Source organism: Pygocentrus nattereri, chromosome 2 (genome assembly GCF_015220715.1).
Source record: "Pygocentrus nattereri isolate fPygNat1 chromosome 2, fPygNat1.pri, whole genome shotgun sequence".
Taxonomy (NCBI): domain Eukaryota; kingdom Metazoa; phylum Chordata; class Actinopteri; order Characiformes; family Serrasalmidae; genus Pygocentrus; species Pygocentrus nattereri.
This window is the reverse complement of record NC_051212.1, coordinates 52740384-52763860: the sequence shown is the minus strand read 5'-3', so window position 1 is coordinate 52763860 and position 23477 is coordinate 52740384. Positions and strand designations below refer to the sequence as shown.

Here is a 23477-nt window from a genome sequence, read left to right as displayed (position 1 = left end):
CGGGAGGGAACTGAAAAAGGTGATGAAAGGTGACCAGCACCTATAAAAGAACCCCTCAAACTAAACTTGATCTTCTCGAGGCGCAAAAAGAAAACAACATAAATCTTTTTGATTCCCTCTGTATTATAATCCTGTAAACATCACTGCAGGTGGTCTGTTTAGTGAGTTACCTGTCCATATGTCTGCTGCACTACAGCACCAGCTGTCCCTGCTAACATCACGAAACGCATTAATAGAAAAGCAGAGAAACCGTCATCTTTCCAGCGGCGGGTTACAGAAGTCCTGTCAACCTGGAACGTCCCATAGAACAGAGGAACGGTGTTGATGAAATTTTGTCTTTGACCACAAAGCGGCAGTAGAATGACTGTCAACAAACCGAAGTGAGCACCACCAGCGTGACCGGCCCTCTGTTCAGTCTTCAAAACAGCTGATGATTTTAGATCGGAGACGAAACACTGATGTTCTCTCCATTCCTCTGATTTCCCTCACTGCAGTATGGAGGTGCTCAGGGTGTCTGACTTTTGGTTGGATCGGATTATTCAGACAAGATCAATGATGGACCCTGAGCCACAGCCATGCTCTTTTTTGGGGGAGGGTGACTTTTGTAGGCCAGATTCAGGATACTGTGTCACGGTGCTCAGCTGTACAGGTCACTCGGGAAGCCCGTGTCAGCCCTCACTGTCCCAGGTCGGTGAACGTTGTGTAATAACGAAGGCAGAGATAGCAGATCGGATTTGGCTGCGACTAATACTAGGAGATTTTTTTAATACTTATTAACTGTCAGTTATATGATTCCTCACAGTTTTGGCAGTAGATGCTGTGTAATCATGCATTAAGTACCAGGCTTGATATGGTCAGTGCATGATACCTGTAATTACTGCCTGGTCAGATGAGTTTGAGTGTAGTTTTATGTGACTCTCACTGAGACCTGCTGATGACATTTTATAGCAGTAAAGCACAGCCAGGACCTAGAAAGATCAGAGTAGGAGATAATAAACTCATAGCTAACACTTAGTAAGGTGTGGGAATTAGATCATTAATTAATGGCCATGCCATAGAAAGGCATGGCAACAAAATAATGAACTCATCGTTGATAAAATGACATGATTATATTGTTCTCAAGCCTTTCTGAATCGTGGCTATGAATTGTCTTGTCTCACTAAGTTGTGAGAACAAGATAATTATGTCAGTCACAACTTAGTCAAGTGTGAAGAAGATTATAAGCTATAGCCATTACTCAGTAAAGTGTGGGAACAGGATGATGAAGTCATAGCCATTCATTGATAAAGTGTGGGAACGAGGTAGTTATGTTATAGCCGTTACTTAGTAGAGTGTGGGAACAAGATAAATTATAGCCATTAGTAAAGTGTGGGAACAAGATAATTAAGCCATAGCCATTACTTAGTAAAGTTGGGAACAAGATAATTAAGCCATGCCCATTACGTAGCAAGGAATGGGAACAAGATAATTCAATCATAGCCATTACTTAGTAAAGTGTGGGAACAAGATAATTAAGCCATAGCCATTATTTAGTGAATTGCGGCAACAAGATAATCAAGCCTTAGCCATTACTGAGAAAGTGTGGATACAGGATTATTAAATCATAGTCATTAATTAGTAACGTGTGGGAACAAGATAATTAAATTACAGCCATTACTTAGTAGAGTGTGGGAACAAGATAACTAGGCCATAGCCATCACTTAGGGAACAGTAAAATTAAGTGATAGCCATTATTCTGTAAAGTGTGGGAGCAAGATAAATAAGTTATAGCCTTTATTTAGAAAAGTGTGGGTACAAGATAATCTCATGACATGAGAATGAGCAAAAGAATATTATACAGCCTTTAAAGTCACCAAACTCCAACAACAAGCTCCACACTGTCTGCATCAGACAAAAGACTCGCGTAGTGGGACGTGTGACGATACAAACGAGTGGATCAGACTTGCGTGGCGTCCTCGGTCCATTAAGACCATCTTTTTGCTACAGCTGCCACAGACTACATCATGATGTAAAAGCAATAGGTCCACAGTCTCTGCAAGGGAAGCAAGCCTTTATTAGAAGTCGTGTAAAAATAATAACAGCTGTGAATAATAAAACTGCGGCAAACTCAAGCCTCTGGGATTGTCCACTAAATAAAGCCCACATTAACGGAAGCAGATGTGTCCACCGCGTTGATTACGATGTCATCAGGTTACCACCCTGCTTTAAGATAAATATAAATATTCTGTGATAAGTCTCTGTGCTGATTGGAGCCGCCTGCTTTAGGAAGACACCACTGACCATTAGGTCAGCAAAACAAAAATATAAATAAAATTGACCAAAATCTTTTTTTTCCTTTTAGCTTTTATTCGTTTTCTTCTACCTGTGATGGGTCATGTTTGAATAATGGGGCATGTGTTAGCCTGTCAAAGGGCAAAGCGCAGTAATGCCTGTTTATAACGGTTATAGTGCAGCTAATATACAGCACAAAAAGTCAAAGAGAGAGCTGTGGTGACATCACTGATATCCTACTAGTGTCTTTCACGCCGCAGATGTGCAGGCTAAGCTTTTTTAGCATGATGAATGGAGATCTGTGAGGATTTCAGGTGGCCTTGTCCTTTATTGTGCTTCCACTGGATTCCCTTCCTGCGAGGTCTGCTCTGGATGCACCTTCCATTCGGGTTGATATCGCCACAAGCGCTGAACCACCATCCTCCTAGAAAAGAGCCGGAGAAGACGCTGTAAGCAGTAGGAAGCACTGCAGTGTTACTGTAATGATGAATGAAGCTTAGAGAATGCAAATCAAGCGTTCGAAATTGTGTAACACAGACTTTTCAGAAGCTGGTCTGAACAGTCAGATTAAGGAAGGAATTTCCGGAAGCTGATATTCCACAAAGAGTATACTTCACTTTTTTATAGTCAAATATACGTCTCTGTGCTCTCTGACAGGATAAAAACCAATACCACCTTAATTTAGTCTGTGTGTGACGTGTTTCACAAAAGGCCATTTTTTCTTGCACCCTAATTGGGAATTCCAATGTTATGATAGCACCAAGTTAACTTGGCATATATTTACATATTTACTGTTGATGCATGTAAAAAGGAAGAATAACATATTATATCGTTTTTATAGTTCAGCTCAAAGATTTAAACTCAAAAGCTGTTTCTGGATATTATTAAAGCCCGATAGCATGAGCATAACTGCAATGGTGACAGTATGAAGGCTGGGTGAGTGGGCGTGGTTATTCAGTGACAGTATGAAGGCTGGGTGAGTGGGCGTGGTTATTCAGTGACAGTATGAAGGCTGGGTGAGTGGGCGTGGTTATTCAGTGACAGTATGAAGGCTGGGTGAGTGGGCGTGGTTATTCAGTGACAGTATGAGGGCTGGGTGAGTGGGCGTGGTTATTCAGTGACAGTATGAAGGCTGGGTGAGTGGGCGTGGTTATTCAGTGTCAGTATGAAGGCTGGGTGAGTGGGCGTGGTTATTCAGTGACAGTATGAAGGCTGGGTGAGTGGGCGTGGTTATTCTGTGACAGTATGAAGGCTGGGTGAGTGGGCGTGGTTATTCAGTGACAGTATGAAGGCTGGGTGAGTGGGCGTGGTTATTCAGTGACAGTATGAAGGCTGGGTGAGTGGGCGTGGTTATTCAGTGACAGTATGAAGGCTGGGTGAGTGGGCGTGGTTATTCAGTGACAGTATGAAGGCTGGGTGAGTGGGCGTGGTTATTCAGTGACAGTATGAAGGCTGGGTGAGTGGGCGTGGTTATTCAGTGACAGTATGAAGGCTGGGTGAGTGGGCGTGGTTATTCAGTGTCAGTATGAAGGCTGGGTGAGTGGGCGTGGTTATTCTGTAACAGTATGAAGGCTGGGTGAGTGGGCGTGGTTATTCAGTGTCAGTATGAAGGCTGGGTGAGTGGGCGTGGTTATTCAGTGTCAGTATGAAGGCTGGGTGAGTGGGCGTGGTTATTCAGTGACAGTATGAAGGCTGGGTGAGTGGGCGTGGTTATTCAGTGACAGTATGAAGGCTGGGTGAGTGGGCGTGGTTATTCAGTGTCAGTATGAAGGCTGGGTGAGTGGGCGTGGTTATTCAGTGACAGTATGAAGGCTGGGTGAGTGGGCGTGGTTATTCAGTGACAGTATGAAGGCTGGGTGAGTGGGCGTGGTTATTCAGTGACAGTATGAAGGCTGGGTGAGTGGGCGTGGTTATTCAGTGACAGTATGAAGGCTGGGTGAGTGGGCGTGGTTATTCAGTGAGACAGCAGTACCTGTGTAGTCACGGACACAGCTTTCGTCATGATACCCATCATTGTGGTCTTTGGTGGAGAATCTCACTGCATGGAAGTCTGTATCCCGGGTCGGGTGCACTAGCTTGAGGTGGATGGTGTAGTTGGAGTCAGGGCCTTCCAGGTTGTACTGGAACTCCGTGGACTTTTTCTCCTGTTTCCAGTCCTCCATTTGAAGTCGCAGGAGAGAGTCACCCTGCCTGGCAATGGAGAGGATCTTTGTCAGGCCGAGCCAGAACTCACCTACAAATGAACACAATTAGCAGATTCTTGATCTCTGGAAAGTAAGCAGAGATATCCAGCTCTCTTTCTCAATAAAGCATCACACTACTGTTACTGTCAATAGGAGATTAAGTGGCAAAACATGACTATTGAGGCTAAGTTTTCAGTTTGGGCTGTAAATGTCAAAACTTGGTCAAAATATAAGAGGAAAAATGAATAATAACAGTTTCTGCTGGTACCACCCTGGGATGTTAATAGTATGCCAGTGCTAAGCTAAGAGTGGTGCACAAAAAATTAAACGAGGAGATTTCCTAATTATGTTTGTGGTTAATCTAAGATGCATGGCCTTCAGCTCAGCTCCTGAAGTTCCTATCAGAATACAGTGATAGCACATAGAACTAAATTTTGATTGGATACTTTGGATGGATGTTTTGATAGTTTAAAGCTTTCTTTAATTACATCAAGTATATACACTTTGTCGATTAAAAATGAACAAAATATTACATATATTAGTTCCCGTAAACCATTAGGCCTTCTGTGAAGGTCCTGAAGGCCTTGAGGGTTCCTAGCTTAGGAGAGTGGAGATCAGTGACATCCCCTTACTATATTTAAAAAACACTAAACAACTATAAACAACTGCTCTAACTTAGTCTGGGTCAAGTCATGCTTAGTTTGGGGTGAAATTTTAGGATATACTAGAGGCTGAGGAAGGCCTGAAAAAGGCTGTGACAGTCCAAAGTTGCTGAAATTTAAGCTGTCAGGAATGTTAACGTCAAGTCAGAGTTCTCCACTGTGCTCCTGGCTGCTTGTGTCCGTACAGTGATGTCAAGAGGAAATCTCATTCATGTGTTCCTTGCTGCAGGAGAACCAGCATTCCATATGCGCTACTCACTCCTGAAGTCTCCAAATCCATCCTCATAGCTTTGCCAGGACAGGTTGAAATTTACAGAGCCGTCGTGTCTGCGTTGAATGACGGTGAACGCCCCCTCTGTGGACAGCAGAGGTGAAGTTAGGAGGTTGTCTACATACAACTGGTTGAGAGAGTCACTCCATGCCTGGAATAGTAAATGTGTGTTCTAACCCTGTGTGAATTCGCAGTACACAAGAAACGGCTCTGACTGGTTTGGTTTGATGGCATAGAGGCCGCTAGTGTTCTCTCCCGTGCTGAAGACCTCGCCACAGTCCCTTGGGAAATCTGCAATAGCACCATTCTCAGAGATCTGCAGTCCAAAAGCCTTTTTACACAATTTTTACAAAATTTTTCACTCATCTCAGACGTTGGCCAGCCAGGACATGACTTGTGTCCAAATCTTGCTTCTTTAGTTTAGCGCTGGAGCTACGAGGCTAATGTAGCTAACACTAGAAGTCAGTAGTCACCCAAATACATCCCCAAAATGTCTCTCAACCTCCTCAAGCCATGTGGTTTAGAACGCAGGTTGACTTACTGTAAGCTATAATACAGCAGGCAGCCACTGTAGACAACGATTCTGACTCTCCCACATGCATCACGCAAGCACTTAGACACTAGATTACATTCACACTTTCTGTTTGTATTTATAAACACATTTTTCAGTTTGAAAGTTAAAGATGAGCAGTTATTGATAAAGAGAGTTTGCGAACAGAATCTGATGCATCCGTTTAAGTGATTAAGTGACCCTAATTAGTCCCACAACGGGGGAATTTCACCTCCGCATTTAACCCAGCCGTGCTGTGAAACACCACATACACACTAGTGAACACACACACACCAGGGGGCAGTAAGCACACTTGCCCAGAGCGGTGGGCAGCCCTATCTGCAGCACCCGGGGAGCAGTTGGGGGTTAGGTGCCTTGATCAAGTCAGATACTGTCAGCTCAGAGGATCAAACTGGCGACCTTTCGGGTCACAAGGCTGGTTCTCAAGAAAAGCCATGCAATCAGTTACTATATCATTTTGAGTTGAGCTGACCTCTCGTTTTTAACAGTATGTGAAATACATGCACAAATCGGAATTCAATACTTGTCTAAAATTCACATCGAAAAGGCTGTGTGACATCACTGAAGACCTGGATGCAGGTTGAGAGAAGCTTTATATAAGCTATATTTCTAGAAAAGATTTGGGTGACTATTGACTTCTAGTGTCAGCGTCATTTGGTTCACAGCAGCAGTTTGAAACTAAAGAAGCAAAATTTGCTCACCAAGTGTGTCTCAGCTGGCCGACAACACATTCCCTTAAAATAGTTGTTGGTGTCCTCACCACTCGAGAAGCTTCCATCAGTGGAAGAGTTAGACAGGTATTCTGACATGCTGTAGGTTTGGGTGTCCCATTGAAATTTAGAGGTAGTTTCTTGAAGACTGGCAGAGTTGAGCTAAAATGTGACAGTTTTACATATTTTATGCGTCACACATGCATGTTTGAATACATTATATATTTGTTTTTACAGTCATTTTCGGACGGGCAGGCTACACCTACAAGAGGTCTGTTCAATACATTTGAAATCCAACCAAAAAATTCTACCTTATTCTCCAAACCCTTGATCTTGTTTTTCTGGTAGTTGAGATGCTCACTTTGTTCCTTCACTGCCTTCAGCAGCTCTGAGATACTCCGCTCTTGGGCTTGGATCACCTCCTGATCAAAATATGGTGTTTAGGTGTTTGCCATTTTATCTCCATTTCATATCTACTGTCAGTCATAACTTTGGACAGAGCTATACAAAAAGGGTTTTTCTTATTTGAACCATTTCACACATTTTAGAAAACATCAAAACAATTAATTAACACATATGGAATTCTGCAGCGAGTAAAAAAAACAAATTCAAGCTGTTTTTTTTGTCATGATCCAAGTTAACATACTCTTGGCATTCACTCAAGCAGCTTCATGAGTGTGTATATATATACACACACACTATATTGTCAAAACTATTTGCTCATCTGCCTACACGCACATATGAAATTGAGTGAGATCCAACTCTTCTGGGAAGGCTTTCCACAAGGGTTAGGAGTGTTTATGGGAATTTTTGACCGTTCTTCCAGAAGCGCATTTGTGAGGTCAGACACTGATGTTGGACGAGAAGGCCTGGCTCACAGTCTCCACTCTAATTCATCCCAAAGGTGTTCTATCAGGTTGAGGTCAGGACTCAGGTCCAGTCAAGTTCTTCCACACCAAACTGGCTCATCCGTGTCTTTTTGGACCTGCTTTGTGCACTGGTGCGCAGTCATGTTGGAACAGGAAGGGGCCGTCCCTGAACTGTTCCCACAAAGTTGGGAGCATGAAATTGTGCAAAATCTCTTGGTGCTAAAGCTTTAAGAGTTCCTTTCACTGGAACTAAGGAGCCGAGCCCAACTCCTGAAAAACAACCCCACACCATGATCCCCCCTCCACCAAACTTTACACTCGGCACAATGCAGTCAGACAAGTACCGTCTCCTGGCAACCGCCAAACCCAGACTCGTCCATTGGATTTTCAGATGGAGAAGCGTGATTGGTCACTCCAGAGAACTCGTCTCCACTGCTTGGAGTCCAGTTGCGGCGATTTACACCACTGCATTCCACGCTTTGCATTGCGCTTGGTGATGTAAGGCTTGGATGCAGCTGCTCGGCCATGGAAACCCATTCCATGAAGCTCTCTACGCTGTTCTTGAGCTGATCTGAAGGCCACATGAAGTTTGGAGGTCTGTAGTGATTAACTCTGCAGAAAGTCGGTGACCTCTGCGCACTATGCCCCTCAGCATCCGCTGACCGCTCTGTCATTTTACGTGGCCGACCACTTCGTGGCTGAGCTGCTGTCGTTCCCAATCGCTTCCACTGTGTTATAATCCCACTGACAGTTGACTGTGGAATATTTAGTAGTGAGGAAATTTCACGACTGGACTTGCTGCCCAGGTGGCGTCCGATCACGGTACCACGCTGGAACTCACTGAGCTCCTGAGAGCGACCCATTCTTTCACTAATGTCTGTAGAAGCAGTCTGCAGGCCGAGGGGCTCGGCTTTATACACCTGTGGCCGTGGAAGTGATTGGAATTACAGGAGAAAGATAAAACCTATTTAACTATATTAACTTTTAATGTAAGTCAATGTCAAGAAGTTATTAGTAACCAAATAGTATTCAGATTGTGCTTCAAAGGTTAGCAGATTGCTAAACTGTAAGTGAGTATTCACACAGAACAAATGCATTTTAAAGGTGCAGTGTGTAAAATTTAGGGAGATCTATAAGCAAAAATGGAGCATAGTATAGAAAACCATATTTTAACTGTTGTATAAACACCTGTAAGCACAAATTGTTGTTTTCTTTAGCTTAGAATGAGCCCTTCATATCTACATATGGAGCAGGTCCTCTTCCAACAGAGGCTGGCGTGTTGCGCAAGAATGTTTCCACAGTAGACCAGAATGGACAAACCAAACACTGGCTCCAGTGATGCCTTTAGCATTTTTACGTTGAAGCAGCAGCTTGAATTTGGTGGTGCGGGAGCTCCAGTTGGAAGACATAAAAAGAAGAAGAATCAGTGGTTGCTGCTGGCGCTGGCTGACCATTTTGTGTTGTGACAAGTTTGAGAATCCAAGTTTTGACAAATGGAAGATCATACTTATTATTTAGCACAAGAAAAAGTGAGGGAGGATGAATCCTCATCAACAAAGAGGCGAAAACCTGATGGCCACCAAAGGTTCTACTACACATTTGGAAAGGGAGGCGTGAGGGAGGGGCATTCAGTTGGTTGCATTCTGCAGTCTCACCACAAGATACCACTTAATCTTAGACACTGCACCTTTGAGAAGGCCAGGGTTCTGCACTTTTTCTAAAAAAGACCAGTAACTTTAATAATACCACGCTAAGCAACGTTTCAGGCACAGTCCAAATGTTACTTCTTAGAGTTACATAAGAGTTCATTCCTAACTAAATATGCCTGAGGGTGATGCTTTAGCTGATTAGTGACCCACAGTTGGGATTTAAGATTCAGCTCAAGTTTCAACTGTGTCAAGCTCCACCTGTGCAGGAACATTAATAGGGTTCTAGCCTTTTTCTTAGTTTCATGACATAAAACAAAGTTGTCTGGCAGGCTCAGAGGCTTAGCATTAGCACATGCGGCTGAGAAACTTCACAAGAGTGCCCACCTTACCTTCAATGCAGTAATTTCTGCAACCTGATCTGCTGAGAGCAGGCCATGAGAAAGCCCACTCATCTTCTCCTCCAGCCCTCCGACCTGTTCCCGCAGCTGGGTTCTCTCCATCATGATTTCCTCTACTTTGGAGTTTATCTCCAGCGACAGACTCTTGATCTCCTCGTTGTTGGCTTTGAGGACCACCGTGGTCTTTTTTAGCTCCTCTTCTTCCTCTTTGATCTCGCTGGCCAGAACAGAGAGCTGGTAGAAGGACTTGTCGAATATGTTGAGCTTTTGCAAGATGTCATTGATCTGGCCTTTTGTCTTCTGCACGAAGTCCCTCAGGTTCTTGCCGAGCTGCAGGAGGCCATTCGCTATGAGACGGACATCATCCAGGCCTGCAAAGGTTGACCGAGTCCCTACTTGAGGCAGGTCAGGCTCCTCAGTGCCCATATTCTCTGCTGCTAGGATTGCATTGGTCAGTACAATCAGTATCATCAGCAGAGCCAGCTTCATGGTTGCCTTACTCTTTGCCATTTGTTCACACAAATGTTGTTAGTAATGTTCTTTCAGTGCTTTGCGTCAACAGGCCCTTTATATTTGTACTGTCGCAAGTTGGGTTGATCATTAAACAGACACAGGATGAACTGATGTGACTTTGTAAATGCCTCAAATGTGCAAACAAATCTTTGAAGAGCAACATTTCTTCATAGGCTACTTCAGATTAGCAGAGGTTATACTGTCCTTTGATTATTTGTACCACAGTCTTCTTTTGGAAAATATGTGAGGTGGCGGAAGTGCACAAGTATTCATATCACAAGTGTAGTACAGGGAAACCGTCTGTTAAAATCAATAATTTAACATCACAGTGTTTATCACATAGTCCAGGAGTGCCTCAGGGCTGTGTCCCGGTGGCTTTTTTCTCTCAATATCAATGATCTTGAATCTGTTGAAGTTGCCATAGAATGGAAAACCGTGTTTGCATTGGCATGGTTGAAGAAGGAGAGTTCGGCACATGGAACTTATAGCGTGAACCTCAAACACTGCTGTCTCCTTCAAATGCAAATCCCGCATTTGAAAGAAGGAGGTAGAACAGGCCAGTTCCAAAACCCTGAATATTTACACCCCCAAAGAAGTTGTACTGTTCCAGGCTGTAAACGGGATCTCGTCACTTTCCATTCCCTTCCCAACGAACCAAAATGACAATATCGAGCAACTTCACTCAGCGTTTGACACTGAAGAGACTGAAGAGACGGAGGGAAAGTTCCAGCTTTACTAACATCACAACCCCAACAGCAACCTGTAAGCAGCAATGCTGTGATTTTATCCAAAACAGATCATATTACATTTACTTTGTGTTGTTGTAGAGATTGAAAGCAAGTAGCTCAAAGAACCTTTGCATGATTAAAGAGTTCTTGGCATCATGAAATATACATAATATAGCACCAAAAAAGGTTCTTCTATGGTTACAAGCTAGATACCGTACCATATACAGCACATTCTCCATCAATCTGAAGAACCATTTCACCATTCAAAGTACCCTTTAACCATGCAATGGGTTCTTTGGGTTCTTTGGGTGTGCATGATTCTATATAGAGCCAAGTGTTATGGTTCTTTAAGGGTTTTTAGTAAAGACAGTGATCCTATATAGAACCATGAACACTCACAGAACCATTTGCATGCTTAAATGTTTCCTTGCAGGGTGAAACGGTTCTCCAGATTGATGGAGAATGTGTTATATGTATATTGTGCTATATGGAACCTTTCTTAAAATGGTTCTAGGTAGCACCAAAAAGGGCTCTGCTATTGTTACAATGTCAAGCTTCTATATAGAACCATATACACCACATTCTCCATCAATCTGAGGAACCATGTCACCATGCAGAGAACCATTTCAGCATGCAAATGGTTCGTTGAGTTCTCAATAGAACCACTGTCTTTACTAAAGAAACCTTGAATCTTTTTAAGAGTGCACTTAAAGTAAAAAATAAAAGTTTTTTTTAAAGTTTCTAATTAAATTTTTGTTAATTAGATGTACGTAGGCATTACATTAAAGTGTAAACAGTGGTTTAAGTTGTTAGACTTGCTTGCATCTGTAAAATCATACAAATAACTGACTTGGATATGAGCTTTATCATCTTTTTGCAGCGCGTACACCAGGAATAGTTTTTAACCCACCAGGTCTAATAGTTTTTTGTAAGTGAGGCCATGGATGGGAATTCTTTTCTGACGTATTTGCACCTTCCAAAATATGCACTGGCTCGCTGCTGTCGCTGCCTTTGGATTGAAGCGGCAGAACATATTCTGCAAAAAATCTGTGTCTGAACCGCAAGGAATCCGCCTGTAGCAGCTTTTGAACAGTGGAGAAGGAGCGGAGTGGATCTTTATGGCCGGTGTTCAGTTCAAAACCACCACACACATCATGCTAAATAATCTAGCACACATTCTGCTTCTTTTTGGAGGTGAAAGACTGGGGAGATAAAATCCAGCAACATTTTCCTTCTCAACCCACATGAGCATTAGCACTGTTAGAGATACGGCCTAGAACACCACCGCTAGACATGAGACACGGCATCGTATCGTGGTGCCCGCCACAGGCCACGCTGCTGTGGGGAGCTTTGGCCATGCAAAGTGGCTCTCGGGTTGTGTCACACTCCTGGTGCAAAATGAGACATTTCATTGCTGTTGTTATCAGTGAAGCAGTTTGTTTTGTTTGTAGCTATTTGTCACGATTGGCCCCTCACAGTCCTGTCCTTGTGTTTTGGTTTAGCCCATGTGCGTTTGTTTTGGTTTAGCCCCCTCGTTTCATGACTCCACCCTTGATTGTCTCCACCTGTTTTTCCGCCTGTCCCTCATTTTCCCTGTGTATTTAAGCCCTGTGTTTGCCCCTTGCGTTGGCTGGTCTATGTTGGTGTTATCTGCTGTTGTTTGTACTGATCTATGTACTGTTGCTTGTTCTGTTGGATTCTGGTGTCTGTCATGTCTGCCCCCCGATCTATCCGTGTTGGCTCTATGACCATGGACTGTTATGACTATGACCCTGGATTTGCCCTTAATAAATCTTGCTTATCTCCGCATATGTGGTCCGCCTCCTCGCTCCCTGTTACACTATTACTTTAATTGTGACCGAGCAGGGGGTGTTGGAAGTGTCTACCCTCCTCATGTTTCACGTCTGCCCATTCCATCTCTCCTTCTCCTTGTTTTGTGTTGGTTTAGCGCTGAACTGCATATTTCCTTGCCTCTGTTGAGGTGCCGGGCATTTCTTGAAGAAAATGCAGAGTGATTGTGCAGTTTAAGCTAGCTAAGGTTTTGCCGTGTGGTTGCTGTGGTAGCCCAGGTGGTTGCTAGGAGTGTGCTATGTGGTTGCTATGGTATCCCAGGTGGTTGCTGGTGGGTGTTGCTAATGGACTTTTGCATCAACATGAAAAAAATTGGGTGCACAAACTTTTGCACCCTATTAATTCCTAAAATAAAGTTTTAAAATTTAACAGTCCCAATCAGACCAACCATAGAACCAGATAGAACATGATCTCCATCAATCTGAAGAACGATTTCACAGTGTAAAGAGCCATTTAAGCATGCAGAACTAAGCTATATAGAACTCATGGTTCTAGAATCATTCCCTTTACTAAAGAACTCTTGAAGAACCATCTTTTAAAGATTGTACACCGGGGGTCTCTGACCAACAACAGTACTTTTCACTAATTGTTGCAAGTACATCTAAGTCTCTACCCATAGTACACGTTGTTTTTACAGACCTCGTTCTCATTAATGCTTTGATTAAACACCACTTTACACCTGTTACTGTTCATAAATATAGACGAGACCATTTCAGCAGGCACCAAGAACATTTATTAACCTTTAGAAACCTAAAATTTGGGGGGTTTTTTGGTATTTTTTGGGTCAATTACAATGATAACGTATTTACATGTGGCAGTCACAGACATGCCATATGTTGAGATGACCCTGGGTTACACAGGTATGCCATTGTCTGATGTAAATGCTAACAGAAATTTGATATCTTTATGAATTTGCATCATTATTGATCAAAACTTTAACTAGCGCCTGCTAAATTGTGTATTTTTTGTTAAATTATAGAGATCTTGAAAACAATTTTCACCTCAAAAATTGTTAGTCTGTAGTGGCTCTGAGCTGAAAGTGCAATCATTTTGATGGTGATTCATTCTAGTGGTTATTATGAGTAAAAATAAACAATTTGGATGTTTTTTTTAATTGATATTCTGTCCTCATCTATTCATGCAGAGTGCTAAAAGTCTGATACACAGCAAGACAGGCTTTATTTTTAATTAGAATTTGAGTTGCATATTTACTATCAGATATTTTTAATGCTCAAAATCAATGTAAAGTGAAAGCCCTTTGTTTATAATGTGAAGGCTATAAGCAGAGATATAACAGTAGCGAGTGTGGTTTGGGTGATTTTGGAGCTGGACTATCGGCCGATGGTCGATTTGCTCGCAAATTGTGGTCTCCTAAGAACAGTTTGGAAAATAGAACAGAATCTTGTTCATAATTTCTCAAATTAAACTAATAACGCTGCAGAAAAACATCTCCTAAAAGGTTATCCGCACTTTTCTTTAATCTACTGGTAACCAATGACAACAAGCAGAAATCCAAACAAGCTTTCCGACAAGGCAGAGCTACAAAGCAAATAGTCAAAAAGCTTTAGAAATGCTAATCTACGTCTTTCATTATGTGACCTAGACTGTTACTTTTCCATCAGATGTGTTGATATTTTGGTTCCTGGCTCACAATGAGTAGCTGACATTAGCAGGCTAGCTAGTTGGGTGTCAATCATCGCATTACCACATATTCGAGTAGTATTTTCTAACATGCTGAATTGCATTGGACACTTAAAACTGAGCCCACTGACTGAATTTTCAATAATAACACATGAATCTTTGAACAGTATTAGTTGCTTTGAGTAGACGGCATGTCCAACCAAACGACACCAAGGTTTGAAGAAATTTAGAAAGCAAAACACCACTTTTATTACCGACTGTGGAGCCTTTACATTCTCAACGCATGGTGTACTCACAGCTGTTACCGTGGGGACTGGGTGGGCGGAGCCTGATACAGCTCCATGACTTGCCATTGGCAGAATGGGCTGTAGTCTGAACTTGAGACGTTCAACAGACACACACTTAAGAACGATATGTGGTTTTCCTGTCAAAAATAGTTATCTAGTTTTTTGAGTTTTTTGAGATCTGAGCCAGAACGCTCTTCTATCTCAACTATTACTCCCAAATTGGGGTTCTGGTGTGTTCTGGCCCATTTCCATTTCTGGTCATCAAGTAAAGGTTTATGCAGATGTCATTACTGCCCTTGAACCCAGTGAAGGGCTACCAATCATTCTCATGATTAGGCCTACATTGACTTTAGCACAGAAACATGACACATCTGCAAAATAACACCAATATGTACTGCTCCTGTGTGGTCAGCATGCATTGAAAAACTTTCAGAGCCACTGTCGACACTCAGAGCATCACAAACTACCCTTTCTCCTCGACAAAGAATCTTCTTTTCCATAAGATGATGCAACACGTTGCCTGATTTTCTTCCTGCCATAGTTGCAGTGGCAGCGTGCCATCCGAAATTGAAGGGTAGAGTGTTCTCACTCTAGTGCACTGTGGTCACCCCGACAGTGTAACCCTCTGTTTGCCAGTGATGACTGCTTTCAAAAACGTCTATTTTGTGTGGACAGCACACTTCTCCATCATGTGGTCTCTAATCCTCAAGTTTAATAAGCCTTTAACTGTACCATTACTTCCTTTGTTTGAGGAGTGACCCTTCATTTGATCAGAAGTGTATACCAAGAGTTTCCACTTCCTGAGGCTGCATTTACTTCACTTTGACATGAGAGAAGAAGCGAAAGCCAACTAACAGCTCAAAAGGGAGCCTGAATCAAACCCACACTTCAGAACCTCAGATCCTCTCCAGGAACATTCATGTCCAGAAGGCACCTAGTTAAATATTAACCTATATTAGGATGAGTCTGCGTGTGCAGCAGACCTGACCATATGCCCTGTTCGGGAAAAAAGATTGTGCCTTTGTGTGGACAGGACTGAAAATCTACCTTCTCTCTGAAGTCTTACAGTTACTAATGGCTTTCAGGTCAACATGAAACGGGAAAGTAGTTTTCCTTTTGTGCTGTGACGCATTCATGAGTGAGACGCTGTATGACGGGGGTCTCTGAGCAGGCTGAGCATGATCGGCGAGGGTGGTGGAAGGGAGAGGTGATGATATTGTATTGTTTACTGCCCAAGCATCAAACACAAGGCCTGTGGGCCAAATCCAGCCCACGACGCAGTCCTCTCCAACCAGCAAAAATATTTACATTTTCTATTAATACTAGCCTGTTCCACAATACGCTGTGCTACAGTCCCCAGCATACTAACCCCATCCCTCAAAATAAGACTCCTTCTCAGAATAATCCAAAGAATAAACGCTCTAAAACACTTTTTGAACACTCTACGATATTATTGGTTAAGATTATTTTGCCCCACTCACTGATACCTGGTGATGTAATCAAAACTCAGAAGATGTTAGAGGTGGGAACAAGATTACAGGAAAACTATATATGACTGTATGATTTTAGCATCACTGCTAGGTCGAGCGCTGTCCACCCCTCTATGGTTTTTAGGGGTGGACAAGAGCAGCTCTGCGGTCATAAACTGACCGTGAACGAATAGCAAGAGCAAGGGTCTCAAACTACCAGCCTGGAGGCCACATCACAAGCTTCATATGACCATTCACATCTTTATCCTTTTATTTATCCTTAAATATCACCCACAAATCTTTTAGTTTTAATGTAATTGCTTTGTTTTCATAGACGGCTGCTGGACAGGCAAGTTTCTTTTCCAGTTGACTAATTATAGGCCTCAAAACGTGCCTGTAACCAGGCAACAAGTTTGGCCACAACAAACCTACTTGCAGCACATCTACAAAAAGTCTGGATATGCACATGTGCTTGTTTGCCAATGATGACAAACATAAGCCTGTCCTTGACAACATGTCTTTTTCAAAGCATGAAAGTCGTGCTCAAATGATTGGCCGACCCCTCTGGGAGAAGTCCACCTGACTTCTCACCTGGCTCCTAGATAAGCTGAGTTAGAGATCCCTGGGTTAGAGGATGGGCAGCCTGTGCATTAACAGATGAGCTACAGCCTCTAACTGCACACCATATGTAATATTTTCAGTTCAAAACTGAAAGTGGAATTACTGAGAAATTATTATGTGATTATGTTATTACTGAGAATCTTATTATGGAAATAAGAACACACTAAAATGTGGTGAGCATGCGAATTGTCCTGTGAAGCTTGAAATAATCATTTAAAAATCAGAGATAACGGGAGGGATTTGGTGGGAGTTTTTTCAACCACTCTGTACGTCTTTACGTCACAGGTGCAGGCTCAGAAAGAACATCTAGCTCGACGTTACACCGATGAAGATATGATGACAATAGAAGATAATTCATTCATGCCGTGATTCATGATTCATCCACCAAACACAACCAACATCACAAAATCTTTTCTTGCACGTTGCGTGCAATTACATATGTACGCCAGAGAGGTCTCCAAATCCCCAAATCCTACATAGTGTTGCTTCAACTCTTATTTTTCTCATTTAAATCTGTAATTCTCTTTGCAAGAGAATTGTCATGCTTGCGCCGTAAACGAGTCTCGTGTCAAATGGGAAGTTTTGCATGTTGTTATTCTCACCATGACGGTGTTTTTTGTATACACTGGCATCCTTATCTGGAATGTATTAAAGTGCTTGAGGCCAAAACGACAATCCACGGAAAAGATTCCATTTGTGTAAAATGACTCGAGGCGTGAAGCCAAACAGTCAGTTCTGTGCACAGTTTTAGGTGTTAGCACTCGAGTGTGAAAGGCTTGGCTTGTTTACTGTCATTTTTCCACGTCCCCTCGTGATAAAACCGTGAAGTCAAACTACGGAGCGAAGAGAAGATTACAGCTTTTTCCATCATGGTGAAGCAGTTCTGAAACTGCAAGTACGTAGGCCGGAAAAGCTCCAGTCAACTTAAGTTAAGTTGATTTTTTTGAGATTGGACGTTGGCTGTGCAGTGACAGCCTCGCCATTTCCAACATTTCTTTGGAAATGAACAGCGTGAACAGAACATTTTGTCTTACACTTTTTGCTACGTAAGATTTTAAAATAATACCTGGAGAAAACATTCGTGGCTGCCAAAAAATCTATGCAGCTATAATCATGGACGACTGCTTCCAAATGCTTTCTGTAGCATTCCATCTTTAAATGATTGGCTAAACTGTCAGCACTGCCGCCTGTACTTTCCTAGTGTAATGGTCAGTTAAGCTGCTTTACCCTTTCACTTTAACTCAGCGGTTCTTAGGGGTTAACCAAGAATCATCGTCAGAGCAGAGAGCAAACATAATGTATGTATACGCACACACACACACACACACACACACACACACACACACACACACACATATCTTCTAAGCTGCTTCTTTGTCAGGGACAGGGGGTGCTGGAGCCTATCCCAGCGGTCATTGGGCGAAAAGCAGGATACACCCTGGACAGACACATTCACTCATACACTCAAACCTAAGGGCAGTTTAGCATGTCCAAACGGCCTGACTGCATGGAAACCGGAGAACCCGGAGGAAACCCACGAAGACACGGGGAGAACATTCAAACTCCCCACACAGAGAGGACCCTGGTCTCTATGTATACAATCAAATCAAATATATAATCAAAATCACAGAAACAAGGCAGAAATCTGTTTACTGCCGTTATGCATCCTACATTATTTTCTTTGAATGTAGGTATCCCTGGGTTCGTTTTAATCTAACCAAGTCAGGACACACCCTAAATGCCACCATTTGACTGTTTGGCTAGTTTCGAACCTTAGTCTGTGGTCACTGTAAAGTCTGAAAAAGTAAGTGATTCAGCTTTAATGCATTTACAATCATGTCATTGTGGCTTTCAGCACCACTGTGCAAAGCTACCAATAAACTTGACCCTATGAGAACCTCTTTAGTAGAAAACATTCATGTACATGGACTGAGTAACAAATTAATTGGACCCTGCTACATAACATTGACATGAAAACGCCATAAACATATCATAGCAGACTGTGTCCAGTAATATAAAAGTGTCATGTTACGATTGTTGGTAACTGACATGGCATTTGCTATTTGGTATCATGGCCCTAATTAACCCTTTGGGGTCTGAGGGCATTTTCTTGATTTTTTTCATGTCTTTTTAAACTGGCCTTTAATGGCACTTACATACATGTTACACATGTTTCTTATCAAATCATTATCGTCACTACTTTCTAGTAGCTGGAAACTCTCAGCACGGCATTTAACACGAGTCTCCGATGTGGACTGAAGGGTTTCTGGTGTGACAGTGAGTCCTTAGTGATTTCCTGAGTGTCCATTGATCAGTTTCACACAGAATGTAGACGGACACACGAATCCACCAGTTCCACGCCGTGAGAGGCAGATGACATGTAACTCAGCCCCTCTTCATAGGCTCATAACTCCGGATGTGAGTCTCGTATGAGCTCCTGATAAGATGGAATGGAAAGGGCGAAGGGTTTGAACTTTAATGAGCTGTATTATCACAAAGAGAGAGAAACAGATACTGAAACATTGAATTCAGGGTTCATGCACCCCAGAGGGCTACAGTACACTCTAGGTACTCTGCTCCTCTGTGTGGCGACACTAAAGTGGTTAATGTTCTCTTGAAACCCTCTGAGGTCTCTGAACGGTAGATCACAGTGCACAACCTTGCTTCACAGGGCGATGGACCAGCACAGAGTCTACCATAAAAGCTTCAGAATATCAGCAACCCCTGTAACCCCCATGCTCGCTTTTACATAAGAACAATTAAACGGTTTTATACCGTGTATTTGTTAGCACAAACTTAATAGTGGATCAGATGGATTAGATTGGATTAGACATCGTTCCTGGTCCTGGAGATCTACCTGGAGATCTACCTTTCACTCCAGTTCTGATTCTAACTCACCTGACCCTGTGAAGGCTTTAGCTTGTGAATATTAGAGTCAGGCATGTTGGGTCTGAACTCTCCAGGTTGGTAGATCTCCAGGACCAGGAATGGGCACCCCTGATCTGAGGGATACTTTAAAGGTACAGTATGTAAGGTTTAGGAGCATCTATTAGCAGAAATATAGAAATATACAAAGCCATGTTTTCATTAGTGTATAATCACCTGTAACTACAAACAGCTACAAGTTAGCTTCGAACAAGACCTTCACATCTACATATGGAGCGGGTCCTCTTCAACCAGAGGCCGGCATGTTGCGTCGCTATGTTTCTACAGTGGTCCAGAACTGACAAACCAAACACTGACTCTAGAAGGTGCCTTTCACGTTTTTTACAATGAAGTGCCAGCTTGAATTTGGTTGTGCTGTAGCTTTGGTTGTTGCCGGTGCTGGCTGACCATTTTGTGTTGTGAGAAGTTTGACAACCAAAATTTTGACAAATGGAGGAACATACTGACAACTGAGGAGCTAAAAAGCAAGAAAGGGTGAATCCTCATCGTCAAATAAGCAAAAAACGTGGAGAAGCAAAACGAAATCGGGACGTGCGATGGCAGAAAACCCGACCGCCACTTGTAGGTTCTACTACATGTTTGGAAAAGGAGCGATGAGGGAGAGGGATTCAATTGACTGCGATGGTGATGGGAACCAGACGTCTTGAAAGAGTTTAATGCCTCTAAAAGCTCCCTTACATAAAGTTATGACATCAAATGGTTACAAATACACCGCCAGATGCCTGAGACATTGCTTGGTGATAGTTTTGGCCTAACATTTATTTTTTAATCCCATTTATGGTGAGAGATAGATGCAGAGTGTTGTGAGGCAAAATAGTCCCCAAAGAGAACATATTTTTTCAGGTTTTCCACTATTTTACCATCATCAACATCAAACGTGTAGGTTTTGGATGGTAAATAAAATGTCTACATCTGTGTTGTAGTCATGGTGACGCCTGGTTCCCATCACCACCACTGTAGAGACATCAGAATCTATTTACATTTTAACCACTGAATTATGCAGAAATGTTGAATTCCCCTTTAAGGTGAGTGGCTGTCTGTGAAGCCAGTTAAACTGCATAAGCTCACAACAGAGGTGGGAGTTGCAATTTGCATCAGATAAGTTTGAGAAAAGAAAGCAGTTCAGAGTTTAGCTTTAGGAGGGCTTTGTGAGTTTAAATGTATGAAGAGAAAAATAACAACAACTTTACAAATAGTTTGTGGCCAGGCTGATCCGGGCCTACAGCTTTTATGGTAAAAGACGTTGCGGTTGCCAGTCTTGCAGACGCAGCAGGAATGCTGTGGTGCATTTTATTAGGATGACTTTACTGTTTTAGGGCAGTGATTGAATTTGAAGACCCCAAGAATCAACACTGATCAGCCGCGTTCTGAGCTCCTGTGTTTAGATGGCATTCAGAACTGTTTACAGGTTGATAATTAACCTGATGGTGTTGGCATCAGAGGTAAAGGAGTTACTGTTACTGTGAGTTTTGGGCAGTTGGGAGGACGCCAGCGTTCAGGATCAAAGGAGACTGGGTTTTGTGGGTCAGTTTCATCACTCGTCTGCTCTATTAGGAAATCCACCATATCATTAGCTTGGGACAGTGATCAGCTCAAAATGACTGTGCGGGTTTGAGTAAGAGCTCATCCAGGCCAGATTTTGAATAATTTGCAGTTTTACAGTTTTTACAGCATGACCGCTTGAACCCAGCGGTGGAAAGCTCACAGTTATATACAGTTTTGGCGCCCTGGGTCAAGTGATGTCTTGTTGTTGTTCTAAGTGGAAATATGTGAACATATCCTCTACAGAGAACACAATTCTTCACACTTTAATACACAATTACTGCTTATTTGTGGAATTTAATTTACTTTATTTATTTTAATTCACATTAGGGGAAAATATAAAACATACAATAAATAGAAATAAAGTTGAAAATATGTTTCTGCGCATCCAGAAAGGATCAGAAAGGATGTGCAGCCATCAAGAAGCCACTTATTGGAAAAGGGAAGAAAAAATAAACAAAGAAACTGCTGGTGTTCTCGGAACAGTGGACTGACCACCCCAGAGTCCAGACCTCAGCATCACTGAAAATGTTTGCTTGCGAGAAGCAGAAAGTGTTACAGTGTTATCTAACGATATCTTCTTCTTCTTCTGTTTCGTTTTTCTTTAACACCCTAGCACCCACCTGGGATACCATAGCAACCACCTAGCAACACCCTAGCACCCACCTGGGATACCATAGCAACCCCCTAGCAACACTCTAGCAACCACCTAGCAACACCCTAGCACCCACCTGGGATACCATACCAACCACCTAGCAACACTCTAGCAACCACCTAGCAACACCCTAGCATCCACCTGGGATATCATAGCAAGAACGTAGCAACACCCTAGCAACCACATGGCAACTCCCTGGAACCCACCTGGGATACCATAGCAACACCCTAGCAACCACCTAGCAACCCCCTGGGTTACTATAGCAACCATCTAGCAACACCCTAGTACCCAATTGGGATACCATAACAACCACCTAGCAACAACATAGCACCCACTTGGGATACCATAGCAACCCTTTGCAACAACCTAAAATACCAAAATACCATAGTAAGTGTTCTGCACCCTAGCAACCGCCTAGCAACTGCTTAAGCTGTGCATTCAGTCTGCATTTTTTTAGGAAATGTACTTTTCTAGTTATAATGGCTGTTTGGAACATTTTTAAGCAGAAAGTTACTGTAAAATAGTAAGTGACCTATTGACAAAATACAAGCTTTGGGGAGTTTCGCCATTAAAAGAGTCTCTAAACTCTTCCCTGAGAATCTCAGCTCTGTCTGCGGTGAGAACGCGGGAGATTTCATCAACACATATATAACAGGGACAAGGTGTATTGAGGGAAAAGGAGACCTAATGGACTTCCTGAGTACTGCTGGACCCTCAAACGAGATACTCGAGAAGCAAAATACATCAGAAAAGCCTCCACTGTGGCCTTTTAGGTAATGCATTTTAACGTAAATATGTATTTTACAATTTTCAATCATAATTTGAAATCATGAACTACTGTTAGTCATCTTATTTAGTTTATGTAACAAAAAACATGCATCATCCCACTTTGGTGCCCCTCAGCCAGCCCAGTCTTATTCTTTCACACACAAGAGAAGAAAAATAATTCATTCATTTTCATCAGAAAAAAGTAGACTTTGTGTTTTTAAAACATTTTAAAAAGCACATATGGGGCCCCCTAGTGGCTCAGGGGCCCCCAGGGATTGCTTACGGTCCTTATAGCAAAACACAGCCCTGTTTATTTGTGAAACTCATGCAAAGAACTTTGCGTATTGGTGCCTTTTGGAGGCCAAATGTGCTGTTTTACTGGATGACGAAAGTGTTTCAGGAATTCTGTTTAAGCAAATAAGCCCTATTGTGCTATTATGTACTTTTTTTCCTTTTTTATCACTGGTATGTCTGGAGGGGGTTGAACAGATCTACCCCCTTCTGAAAGCCCCTGTGGTATTTTCTCCATTACAGTGAATGGCGATTCCTGCTGTGGGGTATTGAATTACACTCCTACAGCGGAGTGTGCACACAAGTGTGCGCATGGACAGAAGTATGTGCGGGCTTTTTGACCACCCTGGCTGCTCTGAGACCTCGAAAACTTTGCTCTGACCCCCTCCCAACACATGGGGGTTGTTTTGATGAATGCCTCCCCAGCGCTCCAGCGCTCGACAACCAGCCCACATGGCCTTACTGGATGACCGGTTGCAATTTCACCCCGCCCAGCTACTCCGATTGGCCAGAAGGGGTCGGTGAGAGGCGTGAGGGCCCGCACTCCAGCCTCCCCACTGTCAACTCACAATAACGCTGCT

At 42.8% G+C, this 23477-nt stretch overlaps 1 protein-coding gene across 1 annotated transcript; it reads right to left on the bottom strand.

Moving 5' to 3' along the window:
- Positions 1-1759: 1759 nt before the first annotated feature.
- On the bottom strand, positions 1760-10111 carry LOC108430742 (angiopoietin-related protein 3-like). The gene is made up of 7 exons (XM_017703403.1): positions 9576-10111; positions 6980-7090; positions 6719-6830; positions 5565-5678; positions 5376-5471; positions 4244-4504; positions 1760-2695 (listed from the first exon to the last, which is right to left on the bottom strand). The coding sequence occupies exons 1-7, from the start codon at positions 10092-10094 to the stop codon at positions 2541-2543; spliced, it is 1368 nt and encodes a 455-aa protein (XP_017558892.1). The 5' UTR covers positions 10095-10111; the 3' UTR covers positions 1760-2540.
- Positions 10112-23477: the final 13366 nt, after the last annotated feature.